This window comes from Phodopus roborovskii, unplaced genomic scaffold (assembly GCF_943737965.1).
Source record: "Phodopus roborovskii unplaced genomic scaffold, PHOROB, whole genome shotgun sequence".
NCBI classification, from domain to species: Eukaryota; Metazoa; Chordata; class Mammalia; order Rodentia; family Cricetidae; genus Phodopus; species Phodopus roborovskii.
Window position 1 is genome coordinate 13983767 of NW_026126549.1, and position 17901 is coordinate 14001667.

The 17901-nt window shown below is 40.9% G+C and overlaps 1 protein-coding gene across 1 annotated transcript in view; it reads left to right on the plus strand.

Moving 5' to 3' along the window:
* Prdm6 (PR/SET domain 6) overlaps nt 1-16255 on the plus strand; it is a 99811-nt gene extending 83556 nt beyond the window's left edge. The window contains exons 6-8 of the mRNA XM_051201034.1: nt 1234-1576; nt 8890-9066; nt 15853-16255. Coding sequence (XP_051056991.1) covers nt 1234-1576; nt 8890-9066; nt 15853-15967 — 635 coding nt within the window. The 3' untranslated portion in view covers nt 15968-16255. The remainder of the gene's footprint in view (nt 1-1233; nt 1577-8889; nt 9067-15852) is intronic.
* Nucleotides 16256-17901: the final 1646 nt, after the last annotated feature.

The following is a 17901-nucleotide window of genomic DNA, read 5'->3' on the forward strand; positions in this document are numbered from 1 at the left end:
CCTTATTCCAATCTTGTCTCTTCCAACAATGACATCAGGCCCCGCTGTGAACTCTTTGATATCACACCTTAGTTTTCTTAAAGGAGACTGAAAGATGAGACTCCCAACCCCCTAGAGCTCCACTGCTATTGGGTGTTGGCCTCTTTCCCTAACAGCCACAGATGCATTACCTCACTCAGTCTTCAGATGACCATGCCATGTTTTCCCAAGGACTAACTACATCATGGGTTTGGGTGTTGCAACCTTCTCCATAGTCACCATGCTAGCAAATAGCGGAGTTAGAATCTAGGCTATCTCAATCACCAAGACAGGTGCCTATTATTTTTAGAAGTATTACTACCGCTGTCCTAATTTTTCCTACAGAGAAAGAGGGTACAAAGGGTTGACTAAGTTGCCTCAGATCATCATCTTTAATGAAAGCCAGAGTCAAGACAGGAACCTAGGCCTTTCTGATTTCAAAGCTCCATCTTCAAGCACCATAGTTGCCACCTCCCACTTGCTCTATCCATCTGTCAGTCACGCCTCTCTCAAGGTCTTCCTGAAATCTGAGCAGATTTATCCTGCTCTGTTCAAAAGCAGCCCGTGTCTATTACCTGGGCCTTAAGTAATTTTAAAAGTTTATTTAAGGCACTCTGAGTAGTCATTTCTCTCCCTTCTCACAGTGGCCAGAATCCCACACCTGCTGGGCCAGCCTGTCTCTCTTGCTATCCCCTAACCTGCCAGGCTTCTCCTGTCTCCAGGTAGCTCTCCTCTTCTTAGCTCTTCAGTCATCTCCATGGCTAACACCTGTCTTGTTCTGGAAAGGCCTGTTGGGAGGCCTTGGCATTTACTACCTAAGGCAGTGGAATTCACCATTTTTGGGTACCACCAGCTCACCTTCTGTCTCTCACATCTAAAGGTGTCTAAGCAGGCTGCAGTGTGGAGTCTCAGACAGCTCAAGTCATAATTGTGTGAAAGTTGAAGGCAAAGGCCATAAAGGAACAGCACTAGTTGCTTAATAAACTGGTGTTGGATGAGTTATTAATTTTTTGACAGGCGGGGATACTTACCACTATACTAATGAGAATTATTAATTGTTGATAAGCCTGATTTCCCCTTCAAATGATCTTATTTTGGGGGACCATAAAAACAAAATTTCGTATGTTTGTTTAATAGGGATGTTTTAAAATATGTGTTATTGTGGATTATTGAAGGTCTGGTGAAACTGACCTCCTCGAACTCTGTCTGTTCTAGTGAATGTCCCTTCCACGGTAATGGAAGCCATGTGCCGACAAGATGCCCTACAGCCCTTCAACAAAAGCAGCAAGCTTTCTCCCTCTGGCCAGCAGCGCTCCGTGGTTTTCCCACAGACTCCCTGCAGCAGGAATTTCACCCTCTTGGATAAATCTGGGCCCATTGAGGCAGGATTTAACCAAATCAACGTGAAGAATCAGCGGGTGCTGGCGAGCCCAACCTCCACCAGCCAGCTGCACTCAGAGTTCAGCGACTGGCACCTTTGGAAGTGCGGCCAGTGCTTTAAGACTTTCACACAGCGCATCCTTCTGCAGATGCACGTGTGCACACAGAACCCAGACAGGTGAGGCCTGGGGCTTGCCTTCCTGCAGCATCTTGGGGAAAGCCGCTGCTTCGAGGTGCCTGCCCTCAGGCTGGAATGGAAGGTCCCAGGGTTGTGTTAAGTCTCAAGCTATGCCTCCATTATTTGTGAAGGCTGCACAGACAGGTTGGTGTTGGCTAAAAGGCATCTGCGCTCGCTGTCCAGTTACATCCAGGCTTAAAAGAGAGCAAAAGAGAAGGAACATTTATGAATATCAGGGGTGGAGAATGAGGTCAGGATAATCAGAATCCCCTTTGTCTTCCGAAGATAATATAGCAGGCCCCGGAAGGCTGTCACAGCCATTGCAGGGTTCACCTCCAGTGTGCTGTGAGTATGAACTTAATTAAGTACTAAGAGGTAATGAATTGGAATTTTTTGCTTAGTACTATTTTTCTTCAGAACATGCAAACCCATAAATCCTGCAAACCTGTCAAAAGGAAATACCCACTCGGCTAGTGATGTGGAGGAAAACAGACGCCACTTATTCAATAAACTAATATCCACACAGAAGAAAAATGTTGACTAGATACCTCAGAGTCAAAGTTGGTTTGAAAGTTTGTCAATACGGAATTTTATGGCCATGAACTGAGGATGAAATTTAGCTGAACAAGTGAATTAAAATTTCAGGTACTCTGACGAGTGGCCCAGTAGATATAATGGAACTATTATTTATGAATCAAAACTGGTTTATTTGACAGTCTTGATAGCTGGGAGCGCAAAAGACAAAGATCAAATTAATTCAATAAGAAGGCTGCCTATGTTTTATCTCTCCACGTTCTATGAGAACTTGATTAAAACCAAAATACCCAAGGATAGGCTAGAGAAAACATTCACCTTGAATATAAAAGTAAAAAAATAATTTTGAGGGTGAAGATTGGCCATCTGGAGGGTTCCTGAATTGTTTTCTTAATCTTGCCACTTATTAACCTTAACAAAGCAAGACAGACAACTCTTTGCCTCATAGTACATACACTCAGCTCTCCCGTCTTGGTCTTGCAGCATAGAGCAGCATGCCTAGGAGATCCGAGGGAAGGACAAGGCTGTGGAAGTGTGATAGAAGGAGTGGGTATTTTCTAATCTTAGTTTCAGGATATTTGTACACCTTTACATTGGTACACATTTTTATTCATGCTGTTCTAGAAACTGGTGCCTTAGCTTCAAGCATTACTGAATTAATCAACAAGGAAACATTTACTTTCAGGCTAAGGCATCTGTGTTTAGGTGTTCAGCAACACACTTGGGCTGTGGAGGCGAAATATAAAAGTTAGAATGTGTTTTCTCCTTCTCCCATGTAGAAAAGCTTCTCTTAAAAGTTCACAGGCATACATAGAGCCCCAATATGTATCATTTCAAGACCAAAGATGCATTTAAAATCTTCTTATTTTATATAAGTGAGTTCAGGTGTATGGGTGCATTATTTCCAAAGGACTATTGTGGTCATAGTAACTAATCATGAACAGTAAGGTTAAAGACAGGTCAAAGTTTCTTGATCTTTGGGTGTGATATGATTTCACATACAATGTCACAAAAGTGATGAAGATATTTTATGGTAAATAAACACTAACAACAACCTGTTTTGTGTGACCCAACTTATACCCAGAAAGTTGTGTGTATGGTTTAAGTCTCTCTAAAGGTTGTCCTATAAAATGCTAGCACTATAATTTAATACAGCTATGAAATCCATCTACACAGTTAGCTTACATGCACAAAATGCCTCCATCAGGGATTGTTAAGGTCAGGAATGACTGTAAGCAAATTTAGCGTGACTGGGAGATCCCAGGTGGTATGATCCTCTTTCTATGCTAGATCCTTACTCAGAACCCAGAAGTGGTGGAGAAAATCTTTTCAGATGAGGTGAAGTAATAGGTGCATGATCAGAGTGACCATATTATTTAGGAATTGGGTTCTTGATCCTTCCCTGTGCTTTGTTGGTGAAGACATGAGAGGTAGCTGACATCATTCATTAAAAACTTAAAGTTATGAATCATGACTCGAAGAAAGCCAGACTCTTTTAAGGCAGTGTAATATGGTGCAGTGTTTCTTAGTAGCAACAGGGAGCGGGTTGAATTACATCATCAATCTGAGATGATTTTTGAACATGATGAAAAAAAAAAGGGAGACCCCCTAGTCATCTTATCTATTAATTTCATTCTAGATGAATTTTTATCCTATAGGACATTGGAGACAGGGAGATACTCTTCAACATTCCTGACCACACAAGCAAAACTCCATAAATGTGATATGAACACAACATTTGTTCATGATGGTGGCTAAATTTAGAAACTTACCTGTTATGTGTGTAGAGGCACACTGCTGTTAAATATGCATATATTCTTTGGTGATTAGCTTCATAGCTGGCTATTTGTCTTTGTCGGTTTGTACCCACTCAAGTTCCTTACATTAAGGTGTGGAATTTGCAGATGGCCCATAAGGGTGCTCCTGTATATTTTAAATTATCTTTAAATCACTCATAATAATATCTCAAACAGCTGTAAATACTATATAAATAGTTTTTATTCTCTATTGTTTAGGACTACTGTCAAAAAAAGTCTACACATATTCCATGCAGGCATGTTACTTTTTTGGAGTAGTTTTTATGCTTCTAATTGGTTGACTCTGTTGATTAGAGACCCACATATAGGGAGAGCCAACAGAACAACTTTTATCCTAGAAGTTTTCCATGCTATAAAAGAAAAATCAAAGGAGGATTAATAATCTAAAACCAAACCACACTTAATTTTGTTAAATGTTTCATCCTTTCTTATGTTCACCAAACCAACTACAGACTCAAGGCAAATGAATTGCACATTTTACTGGTGTAACTTTTGGCAGAGGAGTTACCAGTGACAAAGAATGTCAGGAGGTGAACCCAATGGTCTCACTGTTTTCTATCTGCTTAAAAATCTACCAGTGTTGATTTATGCTAAGTAAATCCACCCACACCTTGTCCTTCTCAGTTATTTTGTAAATGTGTATGAAGCACTTTCTAGTTTTTCACAGAGCTTGTACCAGCCACACAGAGCTATTTCAATCTCTGTTAATGGTAATTAATCAAAATAATACTTCAGTTTTTCAGTTGCATGAGTCACTGTTCAAATGCTCAGCTGCTCCTTGTAGCTAGAGGCCCTGTATCAGGTCATGCAGCTTTAGACAATCTCCACTCTTGACCTCCTTGATTTAGATCCCACCCAGCCACCCAGGCCCACAGAGCTGTGCACTGTGAGATGCTATTCCTCTGGGTTTGCTTTGAAAATGATGGGAAGCTATACATGCATGATGAGTTGGGAGGACCAAGTGCTTTTGAAATATGCTTCCCAAATGCCATGATGTAAGATCCTGGACCCCTTGGAGCACAACACCCACGGATGTCTGTCCATATGTGCTCTTCTGGTACAATACATCAAACAGAGATGCAATTTTAGAGTTAAGATGGAGCCTATCTAAAAGTTTGATACCTTTAACATTGTCAGACTTTGGAAAATTACTGGAGGTGCTGGAGTTTGGGTAGTAAAGTGCTTGCCATGCAAGCATGAGGACCTGGATTCCATCATCAGCTCCCACATAAAAACCTGGGCATAGTGGCACACATGATTGTCTCAATGCTAAGGAGACAAATACGGAAGCTGCAGTGAGTCCTGGGTACCAGTGATGAGCGCCTCAAGAAAGAAAAGATGGAAAGAATAACACCCGTGGCTGACTTCAGGCACGCACACACACACACATACCACCCCATTCCAAAAATTTAAGACAAATGTTGGTAATGACAACTTACTCTATGTTCTGAAGTTCCTCTGGGGCAGCTTGAAATATGGCTTTAGAAATATGCTCCCATAGTCTAAACTCCTGGCGCTAGTTGACCCAAAAGGAATTGTAATTCTTTTTCCTGTGTTACTTTCTAGGATGCCCTAGAAATGATCTGTTTTTAACATATTCCTATATCTGTATTTAAGTCTTAACTACAATCAATGTTAGAATTATGTTTTGATCACTTTCCTCCTTCTCCAGGAGTATTGGGGCTAGAACAAGGGCCCTACTGACATTCGGTCAGGTTTATTTTTGTTTTGTTTTGTTTTAAACAGTGTCTCACTAAGTTGACCAGACTGGTCTTGAACTTTCTCTGATCTTGAACTTACAACCCTTCTGTATCAGTCTGACAGGTGGCATCATTTAGAGGTCTGGCCTCTTTAACTCATTTTTTATTGGGAACACTGAAAACAGAAGAACATAAAGTTTGAAGGAGCATCATCTACTAACTGCATACCTTCTGTGGGCTTTTTTATTAGGTATCTTGAAACTCACTATGTAGAACAGATTGGCCTGGACCTCACAGAGATCTGCCTGCTTCTGTCTCTCAAGTGAAGGTGTGTGCCATCACTCCTGGCTTCTTTGGTGTTGTTTGTTTTGATTTGAGACAAGGCTGTGCTTTGTAGCCCAGGCACAACTTTTATACTTATAACTTATACTTTCTCTACATTTCTAGATGGTAAGAGATTGTTACAGGTTCAAGAACTGGCTGAAGACCCAAATCCTCATATTAATAGAATTAGGGTCTGCCAAGATGAATGTCAGTCAGTGTTCTGAAATCACTGAACAGTGCCTAAAAATAAAAGGATATAATTTTGCATTGTGAAATTAATTAAAGATTTGTGCCTATATTTCATTTCCTTTCCAAGTGGATGTGAAGAGGGAAGTCAGTGAAACTGAGTACCTTGCCAGTATCCCATAACTGACTACAGTAAGAGGCTGAAGTTGAATTCAATGTTCCTATTCCAGGCACTTCTATTTGGCCAAACTATGTTCTACATAGTTTTTTAAAATTGAGACATAGTGCCGGGGAAAATAGCTCAGGTACTCATCCATACTCATTTACACACACACACACACACACACACACACACACACACACACACACCTTAAATGATAACTTTTAAAGACAGTTCACACAGGCTTCTGGATCCCTAGCAAGTACTCTCTGGCAGAAATGATGCTCTGAGGTTTAACCCCTTTCCCTTGATGACTGAATTCAACATCAGTCTTTCACGTGTGCTCTGTGAATCTTTGCCACAGTGACTGTTGGCATAAAAAGGACGAGTTGACTTCTGACTGCAAGAAATAAATCACTCCAACTTTTGACAGAAGGGTTAGAAAAAAAGGGAAAAGATTAATTGGTTTTATTTAGTGGTTTATTGTTTTTAGTGATAGCTATTAAAAATAGATAACCAGAGGCTAATAAATGTTAATGGTCCCTTCACTATTAGAAAAATCAATTGTCAGTGAATATAGCATATATTAATATATTATTTTGTTTATGATCCTCAATAGCATGTAAAAAATTTCATCCCCAGAGAACTATTTTTTGAGAACTCTTTTTAAGGTCCACATTTACTGCCAAGAATAGATTTTCCAGGAGGATATTTTCCTCTGTAAGCAATTCTAATGGTCTTCCAAGCATTATTTTATAATTATAATAAAATGCATGTGTAATTTGTCAAGCTTGATAAACTCCTTTCCAAGGGCTCTTATGTATTTCTTTGAAACCTGTTTGAGAGCAGTTAGATAGATTTCTAAATGTAAGTAATTAAAATTGTATAGTATTGAGTTATTGACCAATGCTGGACTATTAATCAAGCTAAAAAATTCTACAATCAGTGCTCAGTGTGCTGAAGCCTGGCAAAATAATAGTATTTGTGTTCAGTGAGGCAAGTAGCTGCAATTAAGCACTTCAGTTGACAAATGAGAGGGTACACTTTATTTTGCACTTAATTGAATTGTTGTACATGCTTGGTCACCATTGTCTCCCAACGCTTCAGTTTGGTGTCTGGTCATTGGAGCTTCTGTATTTGTTAATGGCAGAGCAATTAAGTCTGCCTTTGCCATTGGCTTCCTAAATGCAGCCTACAATGTCTGTGCTGTAAACCAGGGCTTACTTAGTGAGTGCAGTGAGGATCCTTCAAGACAGATTATTAATTTCCTGAAAAAAATTTTGATAAGCAAATTAGAGCCCTGTCAAGAGATGAGTTGAAGTAGCTTTGATAGGGACAACTCCTCAGGTTTCCTGTCACTCACTGCATTCTGCTTAAGTAGGTAGAAAAACTTCTGATGGAATTTTAATCTAGTTTATGAAATCCTGAAATTGATTTACTTCTCATGAGCTGGGAAGAGTGTGCTCTGATAATTTTGCTAGTTATCAGGTATTTGTCCCAACTTCCTCCCATTGGCTTTTGCATCACATTCACCTCTCTGCAAACACAGCGACATTTGTCATTTCTTCCTACCATAAAGCAGACCTTGGAACTAGATCCAGCAGAGGAGATAAGAATCAGGAACAAGATTCATGGGTCTGGAGAGATGGTGCAGTGATTAAGAGCACTTGTTGCTCTTGCAGAGGACCTAGGTCCAGTTCTCAGAACCCACATGGCAGCTCAATTCATCTGTAATTCCACTTCTAGGAGATCCACTCTCTTCTGGACTCCATGAGTACCAGATCCATGTGTGGTTGCATACATGCAGACACTCAACATACACATTTAAAAAAAAATGAACAGGATAAATGGGATAGGTGAGAAGTTGGGATTTCTTTTTCAAAGAGACACATCTGGCAGGTCTGGGTTCATCTTGGGAACCCAAGGCAGTTTAGTATTTATTAAAGTGTGCATGCAACTTGGCTACTTGCCCACATTTCCCTGACACTTGGAATAATGTTCAAACACCCTATAATGACTATAATGACCTTGGTATCAACGTCTTATATCCTCTAAGGACAGTTTGTCTTCAATTGTCTGTGCCAAAACTGTGATAATAGCAACTGCTTTCCCTGTCCTACTCAGAGGATTACTGTAAAGATTAAACTAGATAATTGATTTTAACGTACTTTGAAAAGTAAAGGCTACTATGGAACCATAAAAGACAATTATGTGTTATCTTTTGTACTGTTTGGCTTAATTAATCCCATGCTTGTGTCTGTAAAGCTTATAGAAATATGCCAGTATTTGCTGGTGGGGAGATCAAGACAAACAAATGGTTGTTTTTGAAATAGTGTTATTGATACATAGATGGAAGTTTCTGTCCCACTTTGTCCTACAGCCGCCAGTTCCCAAAGACATCCCCATCACTAATAATGAAAGAGGATGCTCGTTTGTGAGTTGATGTGTCTCCTCAGCTCTGTGAATTTTGTTCCTGGGGCACCAAGTGGTAGAACTCAGAGGCCAGCACTCTAAACTCAGTCTTTCAAAAGTGTTGATCACAGTGGGGATCAATAAAGGACACTATGACCAGTCATTCTCTATTTGTTTCAGACCCTACCAGTGTGGCCACTGCTCCCAGTCCTTTTCCCAGCCATCAGAACTGAGGAACCATGTAGTCACTCACTCCAGTGACCGGCCTTTCAAGTGTGGCTACTGTGGTCGTGCATTTGCTGGGGCCACCACTCTCAACAACCACATCCGGACGCACACTGGAGAAAAGCCCTTCAAGTAAGTAGTGGCCAACTGTCCACCCTCTTTTTCTTATCTTTCTTGGGAGCTGGCACACATTGCCTGGCTCAGACAAGCTCAGCCCCGCTGGTGGAAAAGGCTACTTACAAGATTGGTATCTATGCTGTAAGAGGCTCTTTTTGGTTTCACGGGTGACGTATGGAAAATGGAGGCAGGAAAGCTACATATTGGTCCTGGCTCAAGGTTTGCAATCTCAGACATGAGATGGTCTTTTGAGGCCTGTTTTCTCAGTAAAATAAGGAGGTATGAGTAAATAACAATAGTAGTCTTTCCAATTCCTGTAGATCTATACAGCTGAATTTTATTTAGGATCCATGCTGAGATCTCATGGCTATCAGCAAGCTCCCATAAGCATGAGAAAGGTGGTAAGAGTTTAGGATGCTTGAATAATCTTCTTGTTGAATATGAAGCCTGCTGGATTCAAGTGACTGTTTCTTCTCATTTCATCAAGTTAATGAAAATTAAAGCAAAAAGAAGGGGCATATTGACTTTTTCAGTGTGCAGAAAATGTGGATAAGGCATTTGAGCAAGATTGTGTCTCAATATATAGTCCATCCATCAAAGCAGCTAATATTTGAACTATACAAAATGTCTCATCCATCCATCCATCCATCCAACCATCCATATGTTCATTCAATAAGAATAAGTGGCTGCTTTTACAATGGTCAAGACTCAGGCCCTTTTCATCTGGACTTTGAAGCCCTCACACTGGTAAGAGGAATCCAATCAACCAATCAATCAATCTTATAACAAAGTATGAAAAACATAACAGGATATATAGCCAGGCGTTAGTGGCTCACACCTTTAATCCCAGCACTCAGGAGGCAGAGGCAGGCAGATCTCTGTGAGATTGAGGCCAGCCTGATCTACAGAACTATTTCCAGGACAGCTTCTACAGAGAAACCCTGTCTTAAAAAACAAACAAACAAAAAACCAAAAAATAAAAAATAAATAAAAATAAAAAAGAGAGAAAAGGATATACACATACAATGTTGAGGAATATCAGAGAAATGGAACCATCAACCATCAGATCTGTGTGGGATACAATGTCTAACATATATATGAAAGAATCAACAGGAGTTGGCCAGACATACATACAAGGAAGAGGCTGTTTTCAGTATTTCAAATGGCAGGGAGCCACTTGGAACCTGCCCACATCAGGCTGGTGGTCTCAGAAGAGTTGAGTTCATGAACTCTTTTGCCTCAATGCCTTGACGTCTTTCTACTCATTTGCTGTGCTAGCTTTCATTATTTGTGAAAGAAAAGTAAAACATGCAAATGACCAACCTTATTCACCTTCTGTAGGAGAAGCTCAAGCAGGACAGGAGGTGATTGTCAGTAGGCGACTAAAGTCAGACTCAGCCAAATAATTTCTCATTCCATGCTCATCCTAAGGCCGGGTACAGCTAATGATAACAGTATCCTGTTGCTCTGGGTCCTGCTCACTTCACTGGCCTGTCAACAAATGGATGGGCTCATAAAAGCTGTCATATTTTACCTCTACCTACCATTCTTTTAAAAATTATTAATTAATTGATTAATTATTAGTGTGGGGGTTATGTATGTATCATGACATATATGTAGAGATCAGAAGACAACTTGTACAAACAAATTGGTTCCCTCCCTCCACCATGTGTGTCCTGGGCTCAAACTCATGTTGTCAGGCTTGGTGGCAAGCAGCTTTACCTGCTAAGCTATCTTTCCAGCCACTCCATCATTGTTATCTATGTTCCTCAATGGTTTAATTGGTTATATTAATAATAAAAACAGTGATGATTTTGGTCTGTGTACTTGTTAATTACATTCTTTGGGCTAAGTGGAACAGGATGGTATGTAAAATCAAACTTATGATATACCAACCAAGCTCTATTCCAGAAGGCTGTAATAATCTGAAGAGGCCACTTTTTTGAGGGGCCAGTCGACTTCTTCCTATCTTAAAAGTCCCCTGTCTTAGGTGTTTGTGACCTGCCTGATGGATGGTGTCATCACACTCAAGCCTGATTCCCAGGGCCTCACAGAATCTGTCTTGACAAATAGAAGGTATCTATGCCTCTTTGAGAGTTTGGGAGGACTGAGGATCCCATTGGTCCCTTATATTAGAGAGGGCAGCCAAATGGATTCAGTGCCAGCAATCAGATTGATTTTTATCTTGTTGCAGTGTAAATAGATTTTAGTAATTAATTGAAGTGGTTTCAGGGTCAGGATGGGAAATAGATTTCTATTAATGTTAAGGTGTTACTTATGTGTAACCTCGTTGATTCCACTCAATTTTTTTCTTTAACATCCTGTTTTTGTCATGTTTCCAATAGAGTTGCCATCTTAACTTAATTTTAATTCATCAGATTAATATTTGAAGTGCTTTAGTGATTGTGTTTTCCCTCCTTTCCAGTAGTATTTTTCTTTTGTTTGTGCCTGCTTTCATCTGGAAAAAACAACTGAACAAAAGATCATAAAGTAGCCAGGTTGCTTGATAACATTATCTGGATGTTTTAGTCTGTTTTCTTCTTGCTTTTAGCAAAATAGCCATAATGTTATAATATTTGGGGCATTTAAAATGATAGAGTATATATGCCCAGAGGAGAATTGAGTGTATGCTTATTTTGAAACTTCATGATTTAAACATCTTCTAGGAAATGGAAAGCTAAATCCTTTAGTGTATACAAGGTCTTTCAGAATTGTACTATTGCAAGAGAGTTTGAGGCTCTTCTAACCCAGCCCATGGATATCCAACCCATGGACATTTGTAAATATTATGAAGATATCCTTTTACAAGCTTATAAAACAAACATTAAAAAAACTTTTTGTTGCAGATTAGTCAATAAAAATGGTTTCACCACCACAGTTAATTTTACTACTTCAACTAATGGGCATTGGCTTAAACAATGTTGCAGAGGCTGAAACGAATCTTGTAAAGATGCATAAACCTAAACTGAATGCCCAATACAACTTACAAGTAAAGGACCCAAGAGGCTCCATCCACAAAGTGTCCCCTTGACCCAGGAGGTCTTCTCAAAATCTCCAGGGTGAGCAGAGACCGAGCCTGTTGTGTCAGGGAAAGCCCTTTCATCATCCTTACCTCTGCTGCTCAGAACTTAGCTGAAGGACAAGGAGATTGCTGGCCTTCCAAGGTGGCTAGAGGAGCAGTGATGTTGTGTAGCTAGAATTCTGGTAGGCTTTGCCTCACATTTGATCATCTGGAACCTCCCTGCAAGAACTTATGTCCTAAGTTCTAGGTAGTCCCCGAGCCTGTCAACAGTTAATGGAGGCTGAAGACGTGGGATTTCTAAGGTAAAACAACCCACAAGAAAACAAACAAAAATGGACTGCACCAAAGGCTTTGACTTTTAGCTTGCTATATGAGACTGAAGTCATGCTCAACAAGGAGCTTATGTGAGAGATCATGTCACTTAATAGCAAAGGCTAGGCACTGTACTGCAGGAAGGGTGGTTGGTAGAGACGTCAGAGGGCTGGAAATGAGGACTCATTTCTCCTTGTCTTGTGTAAATGGGATCTCATGAGGTTTAGGGTAGGGGCTTTTTCGACGTAGGAAGCTGATGTATAGGCCAGGACTTGCCCTATGAGATCACCTCCACCATTTTTTAGAAGCCAGTGAAAATATTCACTATAATGTTTTTGCCTTTGGCAAATGGAGTTTGGCTCAGAATAAAGAAACAAAAGAAAAATTCCCAAGTACGTCCAATATTTAAGCAAGACATAGATAAATCTCAAAGCAAATCTGAAAAGACATTTCAAGCATTTGCCATGTATGAAGCCCTAGGCAGTTTGATCCAGTTCAAGTATTTCACAACAAATGGAAGATGCACAGGAAGATTCTTGCAGGTTTTCTGTGTAGTAGAACTTTACATTATTTTGTGACATTTCAGTTCATACCATCCAATTAGTCACTACAGTTACAAGAGAAGGATGTCAAATTGAAAGGGGGAAATCAAGGCTAATTCAGACTCTCAGACCTGTAGAAAGTTTGGATTTTCTGTTTGCTGAAGTGTTTGGAAGACTTTCTACATACATGTGTCTGTGATGTTCCCTTCAAGGCCATGGCATCTATGCCCATGACAAGGGAAGGCACAAGATTGCAATTCAGGGTTAAATGCCAGCTCAGCTGAAGCCCTGTTCTGACCTCCCAGAACCAAGGTAGATGATGGAGCAGGTCTTTCTGATGAGTCCCATGATGATGGAACAGGTCTTTCTGATTTGTTCCATGATGGTGGAGATTTTTGTTTTTGTTTTGTTTTTTGATGAGTTCCATGATGATGGCGTAGGTTTTTTTTTTTTTTTTGGATGAGTTCTATAACAATGGAGCAGGTCTTTCTGATGAGTGCCATAATGCTATAGAAATAATTTGTAGAGCTTTCTCATCTAGAGTTTAAGATGGCAGATATAAAACCAAAACCCTAGTCTTGTTTTTTTAAAAAGCTATTCGTGTATCTTCATCTTTACTTCCTCAGATATACAAATCCTTATCATTCCCGTGTCTAATAATCCATGTTTCTCAAGAGAAAATTCCTGGAAACAGAATCTAAATTTAAGTAATTTCTCCACATTGGCATGCTATTTTCCTTCTATTTGATGAGAAGACAAGACTAGACATGGTCTTTGCAGGGGTGGTCTTTTTTTTTTTGTCATAGCTGGGGAGAATTTTCTGATGATTATAGTAGATTGCATTTTGTATGTAAATCTCAATGTGATGTTTAAGCAAACACCTGAAAAGAATGTGACCCTCCTCTTGCTGAAGTCATCCAGCATGGACATCTGAGTGTCACATAGAGATACAGACTTCATCCTTATATAAAGCCGCAGGCTTCCTGCATGTGAACTCTTCACATTTTAATATACAGGATGAGAAGGGCGATGGCACAGCCAGGTAAATTGTCATTCCCCTCAATTGTTCAACCCTATTTTTTTTTTCTCTCCTTGAAATTGATCCTACAGCTTCAAAATTAAAAAAAGAAATATAATAATTTGAAAGTTTGTCAAGTAGTGAAAGGTAGTATATTTTAACACACTAATCCAGTAACTAATCAGTTTTCTAATAAACAATCAGCAGTTTGCTACGTGTCATCAGCACTCCAGTAGCTCTGGAAAGGGGATGAGCTGCTCGTAGACATTAATGAATACACCAAAAATCATTAGGTGATCAATACTTCTGAGTTATTTTCATTGAGCTGATAGGTCTGATACATTAAAGCTGACATTATACATTTGTCAAGATCACCGTGCAGTTTTTAACAGTCGAGCAGGCTGCTAAAAATATTCCCTGAAAGACAATCAAAGAAACACAACTTCTTCACCCTGACACACTCAGTTGGCATTGGAGCCTGGAAACTTTAAAGCAGGGGTTCTCAACCCGCGGGTCGCAGCCCTTTTGGCAATCCTCTGTCTCCAAAAACATTCCCATTATGGTTCAGAACACAAGTAAAATTCCAGTTATCAAGTAGCAGTGACAATAATTTTATGGCTGGGGTCAGCACAACATGAAGAATTTTGTTAAAAGGGTCGCAGCAGCATTAGGAAGGTTGAGAACCATTGCTTTAAACCATGTAGCCAAACTCCAGCTTGCCAGCACTCCCAGGCACTTGAGAATCTCCAAACTGGGTGGCTGTACTCTATTTCTCTAGCTATTTCTGTACATAGTTTACTGAAGAGGAGGGCAAGAAAAACGCTCACCAGACGACAGGGTGTGTGGCTTCCTCATCTGTGGCAGGACAGTAGGTTTCTCTCCGGATTGCTTGTATTACTGCTCCAACAGTGTAGGGTTCTGAGAGCCAGTGATTTCAGAAGGTCACTGTAGCTCCTCTTGAATGTCTTTTCCTTCAAAATTTTGAGGAGATGATAGCAAAGGGACGGCCATTGTGACTGCCCAGTCTGATCACGCTTGAGGTAGCCCAGGTTGCTGCCACCAGGTGTGTAGTGTGTGCATAAAGCCCATGTGTGGGTTCTGTGGGAGATAGGGACTGGCCCAGGTTCTCTGGTTTACAGCCTTTTAAGAAAAGGAGAGATACTTGAAGTGTAATGCCTGTTTCCTTCTCTCAGATACCCCGGCATCCACGTATGTTGTATGCTGTACTCTCTCTATAGTTGAGTCTCTTAAACCACCCCAGCTCTCCGGTTCCCAGATTTTCTGAGTCATCCCATTCCCACCATGGCAAACACTAATTTTAGAAATTATTTTAACCCTAAATTTGCTCCCATTCCTGCCCCCCCACCTTCATGTCCTCCCCCCTCCCCCACCCCAACTCCCACCCGCACAGTCGCTGAAAACTAAGGCATTGCTTCCATGCGTTTCCAAATTTGGAGATGATCTGCTCTCTGGCTAAGCTTTCGGAGGGGAGTAGAAGTCCAGGTTTTAAATTAGTGGCAGGTGAAATTCTATTTGTCATCAATTTCTCTTTGGGGTTACAGAGCAGAAAACTGCAGACAAGCTGCCGCTTTGATGGCTCACTCCTAAAAATCTCTTTTTGTTCTTTATCTATTTGAACTGACAGTGATCAGAGCTGCAGCAGGACAGGACTCTCTGGAGAAATCACCTTCCCCCTGCCTATTGACAGGTCCCTCTGTTCTGCATCAGACAGGCTTTGTCCCATCCCAGGCATCCCGGCCTTGGAAGGAGCCACCAATTAAACCTCTTGAGCCAGTAAAATCTGAAGCCACTTTGGAGTGTCCGTTCTGATTAGTCAGGATGAGAGGCGGCCCATCACCCCGAAGGCCCCGCTCCCTGGTCTCAATTTTCTCTCTTGCCTCCCCCAGGTGCGAGAGGTGTGAGAGGAGCTTCACACAGGCCACACAGCTGAGTCGACACCAGCGGATGCCCAATGAGTGCAAGCCAATAACTGAGAGCCCAGAATCAATCGAAGTGGATTAACTGATTGACTGGCTGGAATTAAACTGCAAGGAAAGTCATGATTAAATGTCACGGACACTTAAGCAAAACCAAAGATTTCCTCTGAGCAACTTTCAATCAGTCCCAGAAAACCAAAAGCAGTAATAAAATAAGTAAGATGTTAAGAGATATTGATCCTGGCATGGAAGTCAGACCAGGAAAGAGATTATTTATTTATGACTAGGGTTGAGACTGATTTCCATGGACAACTCACCTGGGATGGCTAGCCTTTCCAGTCCAATCATGTGTTTGCTTTATTTCTAAAAAGCTTTTTTTTTTTTTTTTAAAAAAAAAAAAAAAAAACTGTTATTTAATACCAAAGGGGGGAGGATTTCTCTGCCCACAGTTGTAAGAAGGCACAGGGACTTGGTTATCGTCGCACCTTTTTTTTTTTTTTTCCTTGTGGTAGCATGTTTGAAGGGGACCCGTTGGATGGCCTTCCTCCTTCTGTTGAGGCCTGGCCCACCCATGTTGGTTACCCCAGCAAGGATGGCTGAAGCAGAAGCAAGAACCAGGCAAAGGCAGAGCCACCTGCAGCGCCAGACGCAGCCCCTTTCCATAGATTCACCTCTCATGCACTTTCAGTGACTCTCGTTCCACCCAACAGCCTGGAACTGATGCTGGAAAAGGAAGACAAGGGTTTCAGATGCAGATTCAAAGGATGGAAGCGGAGGGCTTGCTTTGTCCTGTCCGGATTTCAAAACCGTTTAAAGTGTATGGAGCTTCATAACACAATATATTGTTTTGGAGCGGCTAGTTGAGAAAATGTTTTCCATAACATTTTAGCTTAAGAAAATGAAAACAGAAATAAAGTTCTTTGGTCTGAGGCTGACAATAAGGTGTTAGTCTTCAAGTGATTTTGTTGTTACGCGTTGGATGTGTGTTGGGTCCAGCCCCATTGATTCAGCTCAGCCAATGGCATCTTTCGCACACAGGGAAGCCATTGGAGGCTCCTTCACTCCCTGCTGAGTGTGGCAAAGTCATGGTCTCTGAAATAGGGAAGAAAATAAGTCAGACAGGGAAACATTGTGAGAAGGAAGCATAACAAAGGGTGGGATGGGCCAGATCTCCAGGACTAACTGGTGTTATCAATAGAGATTGTCATTTCCTGTCTCGAGATTGATTCATCAAAAGAAAAGGAATTGTGTACACACTTGAGCTGCTTGCTCTCTGAGTGCTTGGACTAGCGTGACTTTCAGTACCTTGTGGTGGTTCAGTGATAGTTCTCAATGTAATTGGATCAAGGTCTATGTACCAACCCGGCATCAAGAACATATGATGGTGTGTGTGTGTGGCTTCTGGTCCATTAGCTCCCAGTGGAAACTCAGAGTCTGGGTCTGCCTCCACAGCCTGTTTTCATAAACAGCCCAAGTGAGTGCTTCCTACTAATTCTGTGGCAGATTTCTGGTGGTTAACACACCAGAAGGAGTATCTTTTGGATACTTTTGGAACTTACTCTTTGTCTTCTGGAAAGCATACACACACACACACACACACACACACACACACACACACACACACACAGAGAGAGAGAGAGAGAGAGAGAGAGAGAGAGAGAGAGAGAGAGACCTATTTTAGAAAGGAATCATATGGCTCAGTTTGCTATACATGGTATATTTGGTCCTCCAAAAAAGATCTCCTCTCTTTCTCTCTCTCTCTGTAAAAACATTTACTTTTTATTTTATGTGTATTTACCTGCATGTAATATCTGTGTGCTATGTGTGTGCAGTGCCTGCAGAAGACAGAAGAGATCATGTGGTTCCCAGGAACTGGAGTTGTGACCCACCATGTGGGTGCTGGGAATTGAACTCAGATTCTCTACACGAGCAGCTAGTGCCCTTAGCTGCTGAGTCATCTCCCTGGCCCACTTTCTTCTCTTTCAATATCACCTGCTTCATTTAGAATTCAATAAGATA